General features: G+C 41.7%; 1 protein-coding gene across 1 annotated transcript in view; it reads right to left on the minus strand.

Moving 5' to 3' along the window:
- nfatc3a (nuclear factor of activated T cells 3a) overlaps window positions 1-22500 on the minus strand; it is a 163476-nt gene that overhangs the window by 80759 nt on the left and 60217 nt on the right. The window contains exon 3 of the mRNA XM_080729552.1: window positions 18616-18778. Within this exon, the coding sequence (XP_080585678.1) occupies window positions 18616-18778 (163 nt within the window). The remainder of the gene's footprint in view (window positions 1-18615; window positions 18779-22500) is intronic.

The following is a 22500-nucleotide window of genomic DNA, read 5'->3' on the forward strand; positions in this document are numbered from 1 at the left end:
TCAGCGGCAGCTATGGGCGGGCTCTGAGCGGCTCTGAGCCAATAGAGTCTGATTGCAGACCACGTGGAAACCCAGGAGGCAGATTCTGGGTGCAACGTCATGCAGACAGGCCAATATGAGTGGTTGGAGTTGGCACTCCCAGACTGTGACAGAGAGACGGCCATATCCAATCACCTGCTATAGAATTTGAAAAAATGGCCCGCCCCTTACATCGGTTCTGCCGGAGCGAGCCCAGATGGTAAGCAATGCAACGAAATGCTGTCACCATCTGGCGAAAGTCAGGTTACCATATATGGGCATAAAAGGGAAACAGACAGACAGATACAGAGTTCTCCATATATGGGCATAAAATGGATGCAGACAGACAGATACAGATATCTCCATATATGGGCATAAATGGACAAAGGCAAACATTATGGTCAAAACGGGTCTCATGACAACAAGTATAATGGGGTTTGCATTAAAGGGTAGGGCATTCACAGAGATCTCCATATATGGGCATTAAATGGACGCCCATATGCGGAGCTGATGTCTGACATCAGAGTTTTCCGGAACCGGCAATATGTCTGCAGAGATCTCCATATATGGGCATAAATGGACACAGGCAAACAGATGGTCAAAACAGGTCCTATGACAACAGGTATAATGGGGTGGGCATTCATTCCCTATTTACATCGTTCCCGAGTTTGCCGGTTCCCGACACTCGAACCCGTGGGAGGCCACGTTGAAAGTGGTTAATTATTTTCTCAGGATCGTTCGGGGACTGGTTTTGAACTAAATCCACAGTGATTTGATTTGCCATTGGTGCTTATGAGAAATCTGTGTTGCGCACGTGTGTGTGTGTGTGTGTGTGTGTGTGTGTGTGTGTGTGTGTGTGTGTGTGTACCCAGCAGGTTATTAAGCCTGTTAAATGCGCTCCAGGATACCACAGCCAGTCATACAGCACAGGCTTTGGACTTCTACATCTCCTAGCAACAGGTGTAGCGATTATGTTGTGATGTGTGGCTCTAGACCCTATGGGACAGCATGAACATCCAGCTGGATACACTCACAATCACTGCTGGAAAGTACTGGAACTAAGTACCTTTTCTCAAGTACTGTACCATTGTTAGGTACTTTTTTTTACTCTATCCATTTATCTCTATCTTTTATCTATCTATATTCCATTCGTTTTCTTAACTCATCAATCAGTACATTCTAGCTTGCTTCTTTGTGCAGTTTGGCCAATAAAGTTATTATTTGACCATGTTCACCCCGACGTTAGTCGTCGCTATAGTTGTAAAGACTCGATGAAGACCTGTGTGAGTGTGTGGCATCAAAAACATTGTCCACCACATCTCTAAAGCGTAGTTAGCATATCCGTTGTGTTTACAGAGAAAAAACTCTTGAGAGCATAAAATGAAACCAAATGGACCCTTACGTTTCATTTTACACTCTGAAGAGTTAAATTATTGTTAAACATCTGCATTACTTAATTGACAAGAAGTCTACACAATTAGAGAATGTAGATGAATTGTTATTTTGATCAACATTTACCTGTTATCTCTCCTATGGTAAGTCTTGGGTCTGAGAGGCTACGTCTCATTAAATAGTGTTCCGTGGCTCAAATGCCAAATAAATAATGGACCTTGATATGAAAAAGGTTGAAAACCATTGGTGTGTACAGCATTTGGATTGAGAGTGTACAATGATGTATAATCTCAAGAATTAAGTAAACACAGGGTCCAAGAGATGAAAATGTCATTTGTGGTGTGGTGTGGTGTGGTGTGGTGTAATCCAGTTGTTCTCAACCACTGGAAAATCATATTGTTTTGTTAATTATTTGGGGGCCCACTTGCAATATCCTCCCAGCCCACAGCAGGTTGAGAACCCCTGGTCGAATGCATATCAAACTGGGGGTCCTTCAAGTTGAGGAGGACAGTCCTATTGAATGGTGTAGGCAGGCCTAGAATAGGCAGCATTCCACACAGAACCCAGTGTTATGAATTATCCCTCTCCAAACAGTCCAATGCAAACACTGTCACACTGCTAGGCCTTTGTTTGTCTGGCTACTGTATCTATGTCTGGGTTTCTATTTTGTTCTTTAGGTCAGAGGTCTTCAACAGGGGGTCCGGGACCCCTAGGGGGTCCTCAAGAGTTACTACAGGGGGGCCGCCAGAAGACCCCTGCTTTAGGTCCACAACCTGTTATCCATGTACATGGAGCCATTTAAAGGCAGTCTATGTAAAAAAACATGTGGTTAAAACAAAAACATTTTTTTGCGTGAAAAATGTTATGTCCTGATAGTAATCATTGGTATAGAATGTTTGTTCAGTAACAGTGTCTCTCCCGCTCTTTTATAAACTGAAACTGCATTTTCCGGTTAGGACACCAAATTCATTAAGTCAAGAGACAGAACCCATTCATCACCTTCACTTTCACAGTGTTCCAGTGACAATTTTGGCTGCTCCTTTATTTGCATCATCACTTCCAATTCCAGCTATTTATCTTGTACACTATCAAATCTGGATTTTTCTCTTGATTGGATGAAATTCGTATCCCTGCCTGAAATATTTTTCAGGCTTAATTTGCTCCAACTGAAATTTGAGTTAAACCTAACTCAAATGTCATTGTCAAAAAAACTAAAGTCGAGAAAGACATTTTGGCGATCTGGTTTGAAAGCCAGAGCTTTAGATATTACATGCAATTTTGGGCTGTGTGACCATACTCATTAAGCTAAAAGCACATGTGTGGGCGTAGGGACTTGTCATCACCTCATGGATGAAGGGAGAGGCAGGGACCACCACACTACCAAGACTTATGAACTAAACCTCCCATTCTCCATTTGTTTTGCTCAAGGCACTACGACATACTTCTGATAACCCCTCTTAGTCACTTTCAACCATTTTTGAAAAACATCTACAAGCTTACACTGAACAATGAGTCGCAACACGCCATACACACGCACACTACACAAAGCATACAAAAGAGTGACATGGAAAGTAGGGCTGCAACTGTCAATTCTCTTCTTACCGATTATTCAGTTGATTATTTGTTCGATTTATCAAATAATCAAGAAGCATTATTACATTGTTTCAACAAATGAACACATCTTTTTATTTGTTATAATTAACTAAATCAATCTGTCTGACTAACCAGTAAGTAAGTCCCTTTTAGGGCCAGGCAGATATGTTCCATTAACATACAGTAGGTGAAAACAGCAACAGTAAACAGCAACAGTATAAGATGCCCTTGCAACTATAGCCTAATATTGTCGCTGTCGGGCAGAAATCTTGTAACTCCATATATTTCAACTTTAGTTTTTTAGTAAATTCATGGCCAGTGTTGCACAAAAGTAGCACAAATAGCCACAGTGAACTCAGAATGCGTCGCATTGCAACATGTTGTGCAACTGTGAATGTTGTGAGATTTGTCTGTTTTTGTGTTTAGGTGAAAGTGGTAGATTGAAATAGTGTATGTGTTTTTATATAATATTTAACCAATGAAAAGCATTAACAAGAGTTGGTGAGCTAATAATAACTACATTCTATCCATTGGAACACAGGTTATTTCTTCCATTTGCTGTAAAAGTTTTGAACATCTATGGTTTCCACCCGACTTGGAGGATATTCTCATGCCATGTGCTCTTGTGGGGTTTGAAGCAAGTTGGGACACGGATGGATGGATGGCTGCATGCATGCCTGATGACAGTAGTAAGACAGTAGCCCCCCCCCCCCCCCCCAAGCTACAACATTGTACAATTCTGAGTGTCATGAAGCTGTGATTCTCAACCTTTTGAATTTCAAGGACCCTCAATCTGATATGCATCAGGCTACCGACCCACCGAACTTCAAATCTACAGTGTAAACGACCTCAGTGTTCATTTAAACACTGTGGGTTACAGACCCATAACGGTCCATTTGGACCCCAGGTGAAGTTCGGTTCTGCATTTCTTACACCGCCAAGGTTTTCTAACTAGCCGAACACCTACACTAGCCCAACGTCACACGTGATTGGTGTGTCACCCGTTGGGAGTTATGCGGTTTTATTTTCACTGTCTGTCAGCCGTGTACAATGGAAAGTTTGGAAGAAAGGGTGGCTGAGGAGGATTATTGTGGCCAAAAATAATTTAGATTAATGGTATTATCGTGATTATCATTTAATCATCATAAAACTCTTAAAACACCACTTTCGTTAACCCCTTGTACCCCAGGCCAGCATCCATATTATAGGGGGAAGATCAGCCAAAAACAGCTCAGAATGCGACACGTTGTGTGTGAGCTTGTAGAACTACTATTTTGGGGCGAAGGTCCCTGCCCCATCAATGTGGCGAGGTGGCCCTGAGGAAGACACTGCTGCTCCCTGCGCTCACTGGAGAAGCTCTCAGCTGGGTGAAGGAGAAAACGGAATTTCCCGCGTGGCAGTGTTTATTTCGTTGACTAAAAACGATGGAAAATGTTCGTCGACTACCCTTTTTCACTTTAAACTAAGCTATGATGACCAAAACAAAATATATTGACAATTCTGTCAACAAATAAAAACAAGACTAAAATGTTAGGGAGGGACTAGTATATCGTTACAGCAGGGGTTGCGAGCACAACTCAAACTCATTTCAACATTTTTAACTTCTTACCGGGTGCACGGTCGGGACACGTAACTATACAAGAAATCTCAAAGAGAACACCAGCACTCTCAGAAAAGTCCATTTAAGCCACTTTTTATTTTAAGTTTAGTTGGTCAGGGTAAGCTGCAGAGCAGCAGAAACAAAACGGACGCGTTTCGGCGTGAAGCCTTCTTCAGCGTTGATATACAACCTTAAATGGACTTGTCCGAGAGTGCTGGTGTTCTCTTTGAGATTTCTTGTATAGGGACTAGTATATGTTTGGTTGCGGTCTGAAAATAACAGATGGCTATTTTCAGCATGCAACTATAGGCCCCCCAACCCAGAACTAGAACCAGAACTTTCCAGAACCAAGAACTTTCAAGAACCTGTGAAGTTCCGGGACCAAGTTCTGCTTACGTTTCCATACAACCAGACCTAACCAGAAAGGTCCCAAAAAAAGACCAGCAGTGCTACTGGCCCTGCCCATAGGTTCCCAGAACTCAAGTTTAGTACTGCCTCAGGAGCAGGAACTAAAAAAGGTTCCAGGAAACGTGTCTGGAACCGGGCCGTACGCAATGGAAACAAAACCAGAACCAAAATAATAGGTTCAGGTTCCTGAAAGTTCTGGTTCCACCTCGCAGTGGAGAAGGGGCTTAAGATATGACTAAAACTAAATGACATTTTATTAAAAATACTATGACTGAACTAAACCAAAATTTGCTGTCAAAATTAACACTGGGATGAAACAGATCCTATTATATTTATATTGCCTTGTGATAAATTGTGAGCTTGTACTGCGTAGATCTGCTATTTGAATGTTTTTTGGTAAACAAAACATGTGTCAACACATTGGTAACTGGCGGTTTGGACTCTCCAAATTCAGCATCAGACCCAAAAATCCGGCTTGGGTCTGCTTCTAGCCCACTACACCGCCTGCCCACTACCCACAATGCTGTTTTCAACTGCTTCTACATCCTGCATTGCAGAGTCAAAAACCTCATGGCTCCAATTTTTGGTGATTTTCGTGTATTCACAGATTACATGGTCCACTTCTTTTATGACTCACCAGTCAACAGATACGTGCACGACCAAACATGTACTTTCAAAACCCCACATCTAATTTAAAAAATAAAAAGTAAAAAACATCAGAATAATGGTTGCTAAGTAGTATACATTTAGGAGATACGAGCATTTCACATGATGGCAGTGGTTAACTATTGGCATTGTGACCTGTAATTTGCACTTTCTATAAAGAGTGCATGTCATGACAATATGGTTTTAAGGTTATTTGTAAATTGATGTCTTCATATGTCAGAGTGTAAAAAGAATACGAGCAAGGGTCTTCAATGTTTTTTAGACCAAGGACCCCTTAGCTGAGAGAGATGAAGCAGGGACCCCCACCATATTCTATAAAATTGTGTTGCTGAAAGTTTTTTTCATAGATTTCATACATAGCTTCATAGATTTGTTCGACAGCCTTAGCACCAGTGTTGTGCCAATATGTTAATATATTTTATATTTTCTAATATTTTCTATTTATGTTGGATTCATGTTTATGTGTATTTTCAGACATTTAACCACTCTCAATACTTAATAAACTTGACCTTTGATTCTGTACTTCTTTTTGCCTCTACGTCAAATCTCTTAGCTTATTTTAGCCGATCTACAAGCAAGCACACAATATGTCGCATTGCGATGCTTAGTGAGCTTATAGATTCACTATTTTTTAAACATTTTGAAACATTTTTGCCTAGAACAACATGCCCAATATAGGGACTGATTATTAACTGACTATATTATTAAATTATCGATTGCCGTCAATATTTTATACTCGATTAAATCGATTGGATCGATTAACTGTTGCACCCCAACTGAGGACAAATCCCAGTTAAACGTTACATTTTGTTAAGCCGCGTAATATATGAATATTCATGAGAGTAACCTGAGAATAAAGGAGTGCACGTGAAGAACTGAGCACCAGCCTGCTACGTTCACGTTACACCCAAATTCATCCCATTCTCACCTTACTGGTGTTTAAGCCTGTCACAAAATTATTATATAATCGACCGATCGCAATTAATTTAGATAACCACAATAATTTTTCGTCAGAATAGCAAATTCCTTAAATAATTACAATTAAATAATGGCCTTTTACTGAGGATTTCTAACATGAACCCTAGCGTCCCTATTCTGGGGCAAACATTCACCAACAACATTAATTATAGTGTAAATATATTTTGGGAAAAAAACATCTCTTAATTCTTTTGAAAATGTACAAATAGGGTACACTATTTGAAATCATTGTGACCGTCAGGTCGCAGTTACTCTCAAAACCTCCACCGGCTGTCTGTCTGTCAGTCAGTCAGTCAGTCAGTCAGTCAGTCAGTCAGTCTGTCACCCCTCATTTCTCACATGCCCCTCTTATAGCGCAACCATGAGGCCGATTCTTGCAAAACACATTTTTTGGACTCTGCTCCTACAGATTCTGCCCTAAAATCACGCAAAGCGGTACACAGTATGTCTACAGTCATGTCATCAACATGGACCTGTCTCATTTAGCCCACCATCAGGCCGATTTTTAAAAACACATTTTTGGACACTGCTCCTACAGATTTTGGCCTAAAATCACGCAAAGCGGTACACAGTATCTCTAAAGTCATGTCATCAACATGGATCTGTCCCATTTCTCATATTCCCTCCAGATTGCCTACCATTGCCTTCTAAAATTTGTGTATGCGACCTGGCGGTCGCTTATCTCCAGATTAGGGAGTCTGGTTTATAAAATGATAAATACAAAACAAACGGCAACAACGATTTGTCTCTCTCTCTTTCTGTGTATGTCCTATTCCACCACCATTAGAGCCTCCTCCCTGTCCCCAGAGTGCTGCACCACCCTCCAGCCCCACGGCTCCAGTCCTACTGCAGTCTCCCCGCTCTTGTTTTTCTGTTGACAGAGCAGATCACGCTTTGTGCCTTGATCTGGGCAACACCTCCGGCCACAAGAAGGAAGTCATCGTCACGGCCAGATGGCAGCCTGGTGGCATCATCTGGTGACATCATGCCACCAGAGCCCCGGCCACGGGGGGGGTACAGGAGGTCCCACAGAGAGCAGGGGACACATGCAGTAAATACTACTATTTACAGCTAGTACACTAATATTTACAACGGTGAGGGATAACGGGTAGAGGGGACAATTCTTGGCGTACCATCTATTGCAGGGGTCTTCAACGTGTTCAGGCCAAGGAGCCTTTAGCTGAGAGAGTGATAAAGCAGGGACCCCCACTACATATTGTATACAATTGTGTTGGAGATTAATAGAAATGTTCATAGATTTCTTAAGACTTGTTTGACAGCACCATCATCAGTGTAGGTGGTTGGTCTAATGTGTATTTTTAGACATTTAACCACTTGAACCATCAATACTTAGTCTGACTGCTCTTGTTTCCCTCTATCTGCTATCTTGGCAAAGAGGTTTGGTGTAGAATCTACACCAAACCTCTTTGCCAAGAATAGCAGATCTACAAGCTCACAACGCCTATTCTTTTTTTTTCTTTTTTAAATTAATACCCTAAATGCGGTGGGGAACAGGTACTTTACCCCTGTGCCACCCGAGCGCCCTGGCAAAGATGTTTAGTTTTAGCCCTGCTAACAGGCAGCAGGGCAGGGGTTCTGAACTTTTTTGGCTCAGGGCACCCCTATAAATATTTCTATTCATCCGAGGCACCCCTACATTATATTCATAATTTTCACTCCCATCACCTACATATTTATGGCATATTTTAGCGATTATGTTGCGAGGGAAATGTTGAGATAATAGCCATTTTGGTTAGAACTGACTGAAAATAACTTTGTTCTTCAAGTTTAAAATTATACTAAATGATGAGATGAGATATACTTTTTAAGTGTCCAAATAAATTCCAAATATTATCAAATTATCTCGCAGCACCCCTGGACTGCAGTCTACTTTGAAAACCCCTGCTCTAAGGAATGGATAACCCAGAACCTCCACAACCCGAAACTCTCCAAAACCTGAAGACTTCTGGGATAATGTTTACGTTTCTTTTATAACCAGAGCTGCCCCTACTGTAGGTCAATTAAAAAAATAAGAAAAATATAGCCAATCTACAAGCTCACAACGCACTGAAACCGAGCCGTCAGGGTATGGATTGGAAACTAACCCAGAAGGTATAAATTACTTTTAGTTTGCCATGTATAAATATACAACTACGAACAAACTAACTGTAAACGGACAGTCATGATTCAGGCGACTGTGCATTTAAACAGTTCATAGCTAAATTATATAACACCATTGTTACTGTATGTTGACTTACTGTATTATGCATTATGTGTAATTATTATGTTGTTGTTTTTGCATTGTGCACTAAATAATAGATTGGCATCATTAGCACAAACGCACGTGTTTATGTGTTGTGCGGTAAAAGTGTTTGTGTAATCATAGTCATACCAATGAGTCACACAGTGCTTTGTACTCAGTCACAGTGAAGTAATGCAGTACATTCAATTTTGAGTACATTTTACTTTACTTGAGTAGCTATTTCCATTTGTCAATAGTTAACACTTCTACTCCTTTCAATCTCAAGGGAAAATATTGTACTTTTTACTCCACTGAAATTATTTGAAACGTGTTACTTGTAGATCTAGATAAGTATAGCACATTAACTGATTATGCCCCATTTCATACTTCAGATAAAATAACCAATCTGCAAGCTCACTACGCGTCAGGCCTTTTACTTGCTGTAACAGAGTATTTCTACGTTGTGTGGTATTGCAAGTTTTACTGGAGTAAATAAAAATAAGTACTTCTTCCACCACTGCCCAGTACCCTTGCAGAAAAGGCTAACCAGCAACAGTAGAATATTATTCAGTAAACAAAGACAGTGTCCGACCCGTCGGACGGGTGCTGATATCATCTCTCCAGTCCTCACACGCTGCGATCAAACAGCTAACTGTCTGTGGTTTGTCATCTAGGAGTGAAAAGGTGCACCACATTGCATCATTTAAAACTGCTCCTGGAATGGACCCGTTGTTTGCTATTGTGTCTGCAGACACGGGCCCACGGGCCGCAGATTGAATAGCGCTGCTTTAAACAGATACTCGCTAACAAGTCTGAAAAAGACAAGTGTGTGTGTGTGTGTGTGTGTGTGTGTGTGTGTGTGTGTGCGCGTGCATGTGTGTGGGGTCTCAACTCTTGTCAGATGTTTAAGAAGAGTGTGTGTGTGTGTGTGTGTGTGTGTGTGTGTGTGTGTGGGGGGGGGGGGGGGGGGGGGGGCGTTGTAAAAGGTTAGGGTTGTAAACTACTGCTCTACATCAAAACGATACAGGGTAGCAAGTTGCAACTGTATTGTGAGCTTGTAGATCTGCTAATCCCAGAATAGGGAAGCTAGGGTTCATTTTGGGGCAGCCGTAGCAGCGCAGAGAGGCCATCTGGTAGACAGGAGATCACTGGTTGGACCCTGGGCTCGCCCATCTACGTGACGAAGTGCCTCTGAGCAAGACACTTAACCTCTAACAGCTCGTAAAAAAGCAATCTGAGGAAGTCTTCCGCTGGGGGAATGCAGAAAAGTCATTTCATATGGGATCTGTATTGTGGGGAAAAAATATCACATCATTGTGTGCTTTTTCAGCTAAAGCTTTCCCCACAATAACAGAAAAGACACTAGTATAAAGCTCTGAGGGACTCTGCTCTACCAAAGTGGTTCATGTTGAATGTTATTCACGTCCAATCTATACAATATAATCTACTGTATAGATCATATATTATATGATCGCCAAATCAGTCAATATAGCATCCCAATCAGTTTAACCACTTTAATCCTATATACATGGGCTAAGTCAGGATGTGACGTGTTGTGAGCTTGTAGATCTGCTATTTTTGAAAATGTGGCATAACTTAGAAATAAATGTTTTACACAAATCTTCTGGCACAAAATACTTTCAGGTGGGGGTTTTATGTGGGGGTCCTTTGCCAAATATACATATGAATTCAGGGGGACCATCACGACCGCTGATCTAACCCATTGGTTCTCAAAGTGGGGTCTGACCCCAGGGGTCCTTGAGGGAGTTCCAGGAGGTCCCCAGCTAAACGATAGTTAGGAACCAAATGGACCCTTATGGATCTGTAACTGTAACCAAATGGACCCGTCCATTCGTTCACTTGTACACTCTCAGAGTTAATATGAACATAGATTTTACAATATGAATGGGGATCCCAGAGATAAAAATCTGTAGCCTAAAATGCATGTCAAACCGGGGGTCCCTGAAATCTGAATGATTGAGAATCACTGCTGGAGCCGTAAAAATCTTCTCTTATTTGAGGGTCCCTGGCATATCTTTTCAAATGAGGGTCTGCAGGCTAATACTGCAAGTGTCAATTTGAGGGTCCTTCGTCCATGAAAAGGTCTGAGAACCACTGATCTAACCAACAGCTTCCCCTAACAGGCCACTCATAAAGTCACAGCTTACTAACCTAAGCTGCGATGGCAACAGTCAAACACCTTAAACCCTCCTCCACTTCTTTGCTGAGCTGCTAGACACAATGTGTGGGGAACTAATCCTATAGGCAAACAATTCCCCTCTGGGGGTGAGGAATGAGGGCAGGCACGTCCAATGCCTGGCTGCTCAAATTTGACAGCTAAATTATGCATCGTCACACATGGCCCGGCGTAGAATCTGGGGCTAACTGCGGTGGAAAGGGTTAATCATTGGCAGGGAGAGGGGGAGCGGGGCTGCATGACTGGACCGACTCACCACAGCGACTCACCCAGCGGCAGTGTTGTAAAGTAACTAAGTACATTTACTCACCACAGAGACTCACCCAGCGGCAGTGTTGTAAAGTAACTAAGTACATTTACTCACTAGGGCATTCACGAATAGTGATTTTTAGTATTTGAATTATTCGACCTCAAAGTATTCGAATAGTCGAATATTCGACAGGACTGGCCAAACTGTCAAATATTAAGTAAGCAAGAGGCAAACATTGTGAAAATAGCCGATCTACATGCTCACAACGCCTCGCGCTGCGAGGCGTTGTGAGCATGTTAGTCTCGCGTGGCCAGACTGTTGCCTCCGCGATTTGGCCAAATGCTCCCGGCATACAGTCTGGCAAACCGGGGAAGAAATGATGAGTGTGAGATAAAGCGGATGTGACGCAACCGCTCCCTTGGTGCAGTAGCAATAACATGTCCTACTGGAAGCATTAAGTCTCCTTTCTTTATTTTTGGGGGCATTATTTCGTCTTTCTCTGGTGTTGATGGTGTTACTTCCATGTTGTTTTCAAACGTTTTCTTAAACTATACACTCATAACAAGAATAGGCCGCTCGAATGACTTTGTCTGAGCTATTGTGTTTCTGTTATGTTTCCAATGGGACTACAGTTCAGTGCAGCACTGGCTACTTCTGATACTCGCCGTTCGGGAAGCTGCTGTTCCAGACTCTATATAGCATTCGGAGATTGTGGAATAGTTATCTGGCTACGCGAGACTATGAGCATGTAGATCTGCTATTTTCACCATATTTATCAGCGGGACCGAGTCACATTAAATGTAATACCTACAATTCCAAGTGCTTGTCAGGGTGGGGGTCCCCAGTTCAAATATGTTTATTTTGGGGGTCACGGCCTAAAAAGGTTTGAGAAGCCCTGGTATAGAGCATTAACAAATTCATCCACCAGGGGCATTGACAACTCATTCTTATGACTTCCTATCTTGCCAAGCTTTATAAACTATATATTTTTAAAGAGAAAACAATAAAAAGAATAATAATAATAATAATAATAAGCGAATATTCGACTTCGGTGAACAACGTCAAATAGTGACTTTGATATTCGAATATTCTAATATTCTAATATTTGGTGAATGCCCTATTACTCACCACCGAGACGAAGCTGGCCGCTCACCTAGCGGTGTAAAGCAGCCAAGTATATCTACTCAAGTACCCTATTTACAATTTCACAGTACTTTTACTTTACTTGAGTATTTTCATTAGTTGATACTTTATACCAGGGGTCTTCAACAGGGGGCCCGGGACCCCTAGGGGGTCCTCAGAGTTACTACTGGGGGTTCTTCAAATCTTTGTGTGAAAACATGCATTAAGCCACTTAAAGCAGCACTGTGTAACTTATTTTTTAATGAATACATTAAAATGTTGTCCAATCTGTATGGTAGAGTATGCTAATACAGTATAACGTATACAATCTGTATGGTAGAGTATGCTAATACAATATAACGTATACAATTGGGGTGGTTGTATTGTGTCTCCCTGCTCTTCTATTGAGACATTTAGATTGTGTCAAAGGTCATGTATCACCTGGACATCGGATCTGACAAAAATTTTGACCTGATGGTCAAGATTCAATTTATCCCCTGAGCAAGCAGGCAGGCTCTATTAGCTCAATGGTAATAATTTCAGCACTTGGGCAGGAAACTGTAAGTATATTTTTTGACGTCAATATCTTTGTACTTTACACATTTTCAATACAGGTCTTTGACTTAGTATTTTTATCTTGTGGATTAATACGAGTACTTCTTCCACCACTGGCTGTAGTAGCTTCAGGGTTTCCTCAGTATCTCACGACGAGTTTCTGTGACTTGACCTTTGAAAAGACATTTCACGCGAGCTTGCTATAGTTGTGCAGATCGGCACATAACCAACACCATCCGTGCTTTTCAAGCTGCCGTTCTAAATATGTTCTGCTGGACTTGAGCCAACCGAGTTCCTCTAGTACGTGGGAGTGGAAAAGTGGTTTATAGCTTTTACCCTGGAGTGACTTCAGGTCAGCGTCTGCAATAAACGGCAGGGCATGAGACTGATACTGCCTACAACTAGGCCTGTCACAAGTAGGGCTGTCACAATTATTACATAATCGTCTAATCACAATTATTTTAGGTAATCGCAATTATTTTGCATTATCGTCATAATCGTTTCCATGTTGAGAAATGTTAATATAGTTACACTTTCAAAAAGTAGTGGAAATAGCAGATCTACAAGCTCACAACGCATCGCGATGGAACACATTGTGAGCTTGTAGATCGGCTATTTCCACTATTAATGTTCCTTTTTAAGTATAAAATTGTCAAATATGTCTTGTGATGTATATTTCTTTGTGTCATGATGTGCAACTTCAAAGCCTAAAAGCCAAACAGAAATGTAATTGTCAACGACAAATACACAATTAAATCCTTAATCGCAATTATTTGAGTGACAATTAATCGTCAAGTATTACATAATCGCCTAATTGCAATTATCTGATTTAATCGTAATTTACTTTTTGCACAATCGTCTTAATCATCACATGTGCAACATTAAGCACATGTGATTAGATTTGCCCAGCCCTAATGATGAGGAAATATCACAGCATGGTCAGAACCACGGTCCAACTTCAGACTGGTCTTATAGGCAGTTATATTCAGGCCCATTTCCCCAGTTCTATTCTCTTCCTCTACACTCTGGAAGCCAAGTTCCTTTAGAAGCCATCTGGCTCTGGACTGGATATCTGACTGACCGGCCATTTACATGCTTCATTTTAATAATTTATTTTATTTTACATGGACAGTTTGCATAAATCCATGCTTATTCCAGAGTTGTCCAAAGGCGCTGCTTTCAATGTGTATGTCCTTCATAGATAATCAGCTGAGTACTAAACCTAAACTGGAACTCCATCTCAAAGCACAGATGTGCTGAGCAGTTGACAAGCTTAAGCCCTTATTTGAACTTAGGTGAGCGCCGTGTCGGGCACTGAAAATAGGCGATGTACAAGCTCAAAATCTGCCGCATGTGACAAAGTTGTGAGCTTGTAGATCGGCTATTCAGGGAGTTGATCTCTAATTATTATATTCTGTACTACATACTGTAGTAGTACAGAACGTTTTTGATAATTGCTTTAACAAATCCTCTCTTCTGTGAGTCCCTGGTAAAAGCTTTAGAGATGGCAACCACACTAATAGAGGGTATGCGCATGCATTAAGTGAATGGCAAATCGAGTGGCACATCGAGTGGCAAATTGAGTGGCAAAGTGAGTTCAGCGTTGTATAACGTTGCTTAATGCAATCAGATATGACTTTTCTGTTTGGTGTATGGTCTGTCAAGTCCAGAAAGTCGTTTTTTTTTTTGCCACAGTAGGTGTTCCCACATAACTTCCTGGTATGATGATGATGTCACGCGCATACCCTCTATTGCAACTAAACTGGAGGGAATATCAAACAAACATGCATATCTCCTTATATGGGCCGTTCTGTCCGTGACCATACATGGAATTCCCTGCTCATACGGACACTCATACGGACTTACACACAAAGCCAGACGTAGGTGCGTGCGGCTAGCACCGCTCAAAAACGAAAAGAAAAAAAATAACAATGACGGTGTTTCTCAAAGTGGATTCCAGGGACTCTGTGGGTTCCTTTATGGGGGTATAAATTGACCCATACAAGTCTGTAACTCTAACAGCATACTGTCAGAGTTATTGGGAGACCTTGACATTTGAAAGTTTGAGAAACACTGGTCTATGACACCAACGCAGTAGTAGTGGGGATAGCTTCGCTGTTACTACATGTCATCTGTTCGACACCCAACTCGAACCCTTACCCTAAACCTAACCTCCGTGGGGTGAGTCGCTAACCCTCCCGACGCTCCTTTGTCGAACTGGTGGTCGTTCGAAAGAACGAAATTTTCCCGTAGTAGTGAAGTGCAGATGCTAGACTTGCAGACCAGATACATGGCATCCATTGTTCATGATGATCAATCGATGTTGATTCTAAGCTGATTCATCGCTGGCTGTCACAACAATGGCCATCTACCGGCGCAACAGTTGAAGGCCTCCCTCCATCATTTTCACAAAGGAACTGGTAACTGTAGCCGCTGAAAAGCCATGAAATATTCACTTGGCTGGACTCCCGGGCCTGGTGAACGGTACAGCAGTGAAGGCTGGCCGCCAGGGGTGTCGCACCAAATTCTGGGCCCTGGGTACAACCATTCACTGTGGGCCCCACCATGAATGTTCTTCAGAGGGCATTTAGACTGGGAACGCATTATTACCCGTTATTTTGTGCTTTAACTATTGAGAAATAGCAGATACACAAGCTCACAGCGTGGCAGCGAGTGCCACGCTGCAAGCTTGTAGATGTGCTATTTTTGAAAAGTTGTGAAGAGTCTTTGAAAATTTCAAATCCTCCTAAGTTATTTTTTTTTTGTTCCTATGTCAGTGGTGCTCGAACTTTTTCATGTGAAGGACCCCCAAAATGACATGTATTTGGCCACGGACACCCATCTCAAAATATTGAGTTCTAAGGACCCCACAGAAGCAAAATTTTAGTTATCAATGTTCGCTTAAAAAACACATATGTTCAAAGATTTGCACACATTTTCACGACTCTCCAAAAACACCAGATCTACAAGCTCGCAGCGCGGCACTCGGTGCCGCACTGAGAGCTTGTATATCTGCTATTTTTCAATAGCTAAAGTATAAAATAATTAAGGCCCCTCTACCTTGGGCCCTAGTAACTCAGTCCCACTTTTCCCCCCTTTGTGACACCCTGCAGGCTACAGCCTGGCTCACCTGGGCTCACTTCAGCTGATGCTGCTATCAGGTGACACAGGAGATGACCAGGCTACTGTGACACAACCTCCAGTCTGACTGAAGCTTGACCTACTGTCTGTCTGTGCTGGAAGAAGTGTCTGTGCTTTAACCAAGTTTAACCAAGTTATCCATCAAACATGGGATTTAGAAAAAAATATTTAGAAAAAATATCGAAAATGTTTGGAACATTTATGAGTAATTTTGTTATTTCTTTTTAACAAACGTTTTCTTCTGAGGGTCCGTGGCAAATCCTTTTCACATGAGGGTCCGCGGCCAAATACATATGAATTTGGGGGTCATTGACAAGAACCTCGTCTGTCCCTAACAATAATAGTAGCCTGTCAATCAGGCAACTGTTAAAGGAGTAGTTCACCCCCAAAATGACTTTTTTTCTATTGTTTACTCATGCCATAGAGACTTGAGTTTAAAAAAAAAAGAATGTATTTGTAGCATTCCTAAGACAACAATTGGATTATAGTAAATTTACCTCCATTGACTCCGGATGGGGACCCGAATGCATTTGGGTCCCCATTCGGAAACAATAGGGGTACATTTCTTGTAATCAATTTTTTTTCTTAGGAATGTGACAAAAACAAAATATATTATTGAACTCAAGTCTCCATGGCCTGAGTAATCAAGAGAAAAAAAGTCATTTTGGGGTGAACTACTCCTTTAAGCCATACAGCCACTGACACCATTGTGTCAGGTGGTGGTTGAGGCCATCTCCCTGTCTCCACTGGTCAAGACCTGATGCACCACTTGCTGCTGGTTGGTTGTTGTCAGCAGGGGCGTCACAAGGGGGGGAAATTAAGTGGGACTGAGTTACTAGGGCCCAAGGTGGAGGGGCCTGGAATTATTTTATACTTTAGCTATTGAAAAATAGCAGATCTACAAGCTCGCAGCACAGCACTTGGTGCCGCGCTATTTTTTAAAAGTCATGAAAATGTGTGCAAATCTTTGAATATAGGCCTATGTATTTTTTAAGCGAACATTTGTAACTAAGATTTTGCTTCTGGGGGGTCCCTGGAACTAAATATTTTGAGATGGGGGTCCGTGGCCAAATATATATCATTTTGGGGGTCCTTCACATGAAAAGGTTTGAGCACCACTGACATAGAAACAGGTTTTTCAAAAAAAATAAACTTAGAAGGATTTGAAATATTCAAAGACTTGCACACATTTGTGGCGCTGTGAGCTTGTATATCTGATATTTTTCAATAGTTAAAGCACAAAATAATGCGTAATAATGCGTTCCCAGTCTAAATGGGTTAAACCCCTTTCCCCCTATGAAGGACATTCATGTGAATCCTTGTACCCAGGACCCAGAATTTGGTGCGACGTCCCTGGTTGTCAGGGCGAGGGCTGTGGTTATGTCATTAATGCGATGGGTGCTGCTGGGTGCTGCGGACAACAGGTCCCATCAGGAGTAGTGCAAGCTGAGAATCGTGTTAACAAGCGGCTTCATTAAAACAACATCCCTGGTAATCTGATCCTGCCCTATGGTGGATTATAGCTTACCTTATGACATCGGTCACTGCGCCGTTTGTTTTCAAAGGAAGCGGGGGTAAACTAAGTGGGGGTTTTAAGCGGCCTGGTAAAGCACCAGTCGCCACAATTTTAGGCAAAGCATATTTCTGACTTTATCTGGAATAATAAGGCCTTTCTAAAGCGGGGCTCAAACTACTAAAGAGGTTTTAAATTCTTAAAACAACATTTACAGGAGTCTCTAATGAACACACTGTAAGACTTGAAAATAATGCATAGTGCACCACACACACACACACACACACACACACACACACACACACACACACACACACACACACACACACACACACACACACACACACACACACACACACACACACACACACACACACACACACACACACACGGATCCGTGGGTGTGAGGCCAGTTTGAGAACCACTGCTGTAGTGTCAGATAGGCTTAAAGGGGCCACACCATTCTTTTTAAAAATATATATTTTATATAAATATTGGTCCATAATAAGTTTTTTTTTCATTCAGAAAATCACTGAAATGAAAGTCAAGGCTTAGAGTTAATGAATTCTTTTTTTAGAGTTTGAAGAGACACTGGGAAGACCAAAAAAACAGAAACATTTTAAAAAAGTGAAATTCATGGTGTAGTCCCTTTAACATTCTGTGCCAAATGCCAAAATGGCTCCAAGGATTTTTTGATTTTTTTTTTTTTAATTTTCTGATTTTTTTCTTTCTTTTTCTATACAAAAAACACAAAAACCGTCAAAACCGTCATTGGCACCCAGGGCTATTGAAAAAACCCAGTCAAAAACCGTCATTGGCACAGAATGAGTTAAGAAATCTTCAGGGCTGTAATGGTCTTCATACGCGGGGGAAATTCAGCGAGAGATCTGCAGCTCTACAAACAGAGCAGGAGGGAAGACCCAATCATTAAGGTTGTTACCTTGACGATGGGATGGCCACCAGACGATGCCTTCACAGCTCCTCTGCTGCCCTCCGTCTCGTAGTGGGCCCGGTGGTGAGCCTTGGGGTGCACCTCGATCTTCAGCTCATACTGCCCAAACTGGCTGGGCAGCGGCCAGTCTAAGGGGGGCAGCGATGATGTCCTGGACGGGAGACAACGCACACATTAACTTTTGGAGAATGTATATTGACACATTCATTCCCTATCTCCTTACTATAAACCTAACTTTAACCCTAAACCGAACCAGAATAACCCTAATAATAACTCTTTACCTATCTCTAACCCAGTGGTTCTCAACCCTTTCAGGCCGCGACCCCCAAATTAATCATATTTTAACTGGGACCCCCCCCCCCACCCACCCTGACGAGCACTAAGAGTTGAGGCATTACATTTTGTATCCACCTCTTTCTGCGGGAATTTACTGGAGAATCTTTTGCACCACACTTCTGGTTAACAGCAGACATACAAGCTCGCGTCGCGTCGCAGATGCAACCGTTGTGAGCTTGTAGATCACACTCGGCTGCGGCGCCGGAAGCTCCGTGCAACTTCTGCACAATGCACGATGGGATGTTGGAAAGTTGTGGATAGCACGGTTCTATTGAGAAAATAGCCGATCTACATGCTCACAATGCCTCGCATTGCTAGAGGTATTAAAAAGTCCTTAAATTGTCACTTTAGAAATGTGCAGATACCCTCTATACACTTAAACTACATGTTGGTTTGTTTACTGTTGAGTGAGAAAACAATGTTACACATTAAGTAGTCTCGCGTGGCCAGACTGTTGCCTAACGCGATTTGCAAATGCTCCCGGCATACCGTCTGGAGACGGAAATGATAACGATGAGTGCGAGATAAAGCGGATGTGACGCACCCGCTCCCTTGGTGCAGTAGCAATAACATGTCCTACTGGAAGCGTTATGTCTCCTTTCAATATTTTTGGGGGCGTTATTTCGTCTTTCTCTGGTGTTTCTGGTGTTTTCAAACATTTAAACTATACACCCATAACAAGAATATACCGCTCGACACACTCTGTGCGAGTGTGCTTCTGTTATGTTTCCAATGGGACCAGTTCAGTTCAGTTTACGATATTATCACGATAATCAAAATCTATTATCCTAGGGCGGAACGTTTGCCAAAAAATAGCAGATCTACAAGCTCACAACGCGTCATGTTGTGAGCTTGTAGATCGGCTATTTTTTGGCAAAGACATTTGATAGAGAGTGAAAAAAAGACTGTATCAAGAACGTATATTATAAGTACCTTTTACCAATTATAGAGGGTTTAAGTGGTACCGGATATGCAGCTCGGCAAATAAAAGGTGAATTGATCCCAGCGCATGACGGAGGACGATACGATATCACGATGAGTTGTCTCCACGATATGATTATCGTGAGTGTTTTTTATCACGATAAACGATACTATTGCGTATCGTCCCATCCCTACTGACAGCTACTACAAAACATACAAAACTACCAAGTGATGCAGTGTATTTGACGCACAGTCTCTGTTGGAAGTGTTGATCAACACGCTTGTTGAAGTCATTGGGCTCAAAAGAACATGGAACCAGCAGAAACATTACAAGCAGAAATTGTGTGGAGAGCAAACGTGAGTGGAAATGATTAAAACAACCCTTTTGTAGCTTTTTTTCAAGTGTTGCACTAAAACGTATAGGTCTTATCATACTGTATCTATCTTATAGAAAAGAAACTTTGAAAAGTAACCTTTTTATTTTTTGAAAAATCATGAAAATGTTTGCAAATCTTTGAATATCCAATTTTTAAAGTGAACATTTGTAACTTAAATGTTTGCTTCTTGGGGGGTCCCTGATACAAAATATTTTGAGACGGGGGTCGGCGGGCAAATACATATAATTGTAGGGGTCATTGACATGAAAGAGTTTGAGAACCACTGACGTACAGTACTGTAGAAACATGCGTTTTTCAAAGAAACAAAGGATTTAGAAGACACTTTTCAAAAATAGCAGATCTACAAGCTCGCAGCGTGGCACCTATCTGATATTTTTTTTAAGTTAAAGCATAAAATAATAATACGCAATAATAACAAAATAAACCTTGCTCTTACTGTACTCTGTTCTTGTTTTTTTTGTTTTTTTATATTTTTTCTTACTTCTCTGTAACTTAGTAAATAACCTTATACTGCTGTGCTGCCTCTGGGCAACTGATTTTCCCCCTTGGGATAATAAAGGTATATATCTATCTATCTATCTATCTATCTATCTATCTATCTATCTAAACAATAATGACACAACAACATTCACAAATGTTTACGTACAGTACAACGCTTGTACCTGCCAGCGACGATATTTAAAAAGTGAAAATAGGCAGTAGTAACCTTCTATAAGAGGGGGGTCTTGTCTTGTATGTGTGAGGCATCAGCAGACAGTGAATCATGGGAATGCCCAAATATACATTAACCCTCCTCTGAGACTGTAACCCTCCTCTGAGACTGTAACATTTGTAATAGGTCATGTTAAGATTTATCGGGTGAATCATTTTCAAGTGGGACTTTTCTACCGTGAAACTGCGCTTCACTACGAAGGCCTGTGGGAATGGCTGGCTGCACTGTATGAACTGCTGACTGATCATTGAGTGGATCAGTGTGTGTTCGTGTGTGTGTGTGTGTGTGTGTGTGTGTGTGTGTGTGTGTGTGTGTGTGTGTGTGTGTTAGGGCATTCACGAATAGTGATTTTTAGTATTCTAATTATTCAATCTCAAATTATTCGAATAGTCGAATATTCGACAGGACAGGCCAAACTGTCAAATATTAAGTAAGCAAGAGGCGAATATTGTGAAAATAGCCGATCTACATGCTCACAACGCCTCGTGCTGCGAGGCGTTGTGAGCATGAAGATCTGCTATTTTCACAATATTTATCTGCGGAACCGAGTCACATTAAATGTAATACCTAAAATTCCAAGTGCTTGTCAGGGTGGAGGTCCCCAGTTCAAATATGTATATTTTGGGTGTCAAGGCCTAAAAAGGTTTGAGAACCCCTGGTATGGAGCATTAACAAATTCATCCACCAGGGGCATTGACAACTCATTCTTATGGCTTCCTATCTAGCCAAGCTTTTAAAGAGAGAACAATCAAAAAATAAGCGAATATTCAACTTCGGTGAACAACGTCGAATAGTGACTTTGATGCCCTAGTGTGTGTGTGTGTGTGTGTGTGTGTGTGTGTGTGTGTGTGTGTGTGTGTGTGTGTGTGTGTGTGTGTGTGCGCGCGCGCGCGCGTGTAAGCGCATGTGCCAATGTTGTGTGTTTTTCCTTCTTCTTTTTTTATCTGTGTGGTCCACAATCATATTTGAACAGCTGCACTCCAAAATAAAACACTCCACAGCAGCACCACTCCAAAGAGAAAGTGTTTCTCTGCGCTGTCAGAGTGATCCACAACTTCAGCCTCAAAACATTAGCATCGACAACGATCACCACTCAAGTTATAACACTATATCTCTTATTGTTATGAATCCTACAGTATATTACTAGTAAGACGCCTCAGGGCGACATGCAACCTCGCCAGGCGAGGTCACGCCAATTCTTGGCCATCTGGCCAGTGATGTATATCGTACCAGTTACCCATATATGGAGACCCCCGCATGATAGTCAACAATGTTATGTCAAAACATGCCCATATAGGGGCATTACCAAATATGGGCATTCCCAGATATGTCCTTTATATTGGTGATGTCACCTGTGATATCACCTATGATGTCACAGTGACAAGGGAACCAACCCATAGACTGTAAAAATGTGTACTGACGGACGGACTGACTGACACAGACAGACAGACAGACGGAGACAAGTGGCGACATTTCTCATGGTATACTGTGACCTTCGGTCGCAAT

Source organism: Nannobrachium achirus, assembly GCF_963921795.1.
Source record: "Nannobrachium achirus genome assembly, chromosome: 7".
In the NCBI taxonomy this organism is placed as follows: Eukaryota; Metazoa; Chordata; class Actinopteri; order Myctophiformes; family Myctophidae; genus Nannobrachium; species Nannobrachium achirus.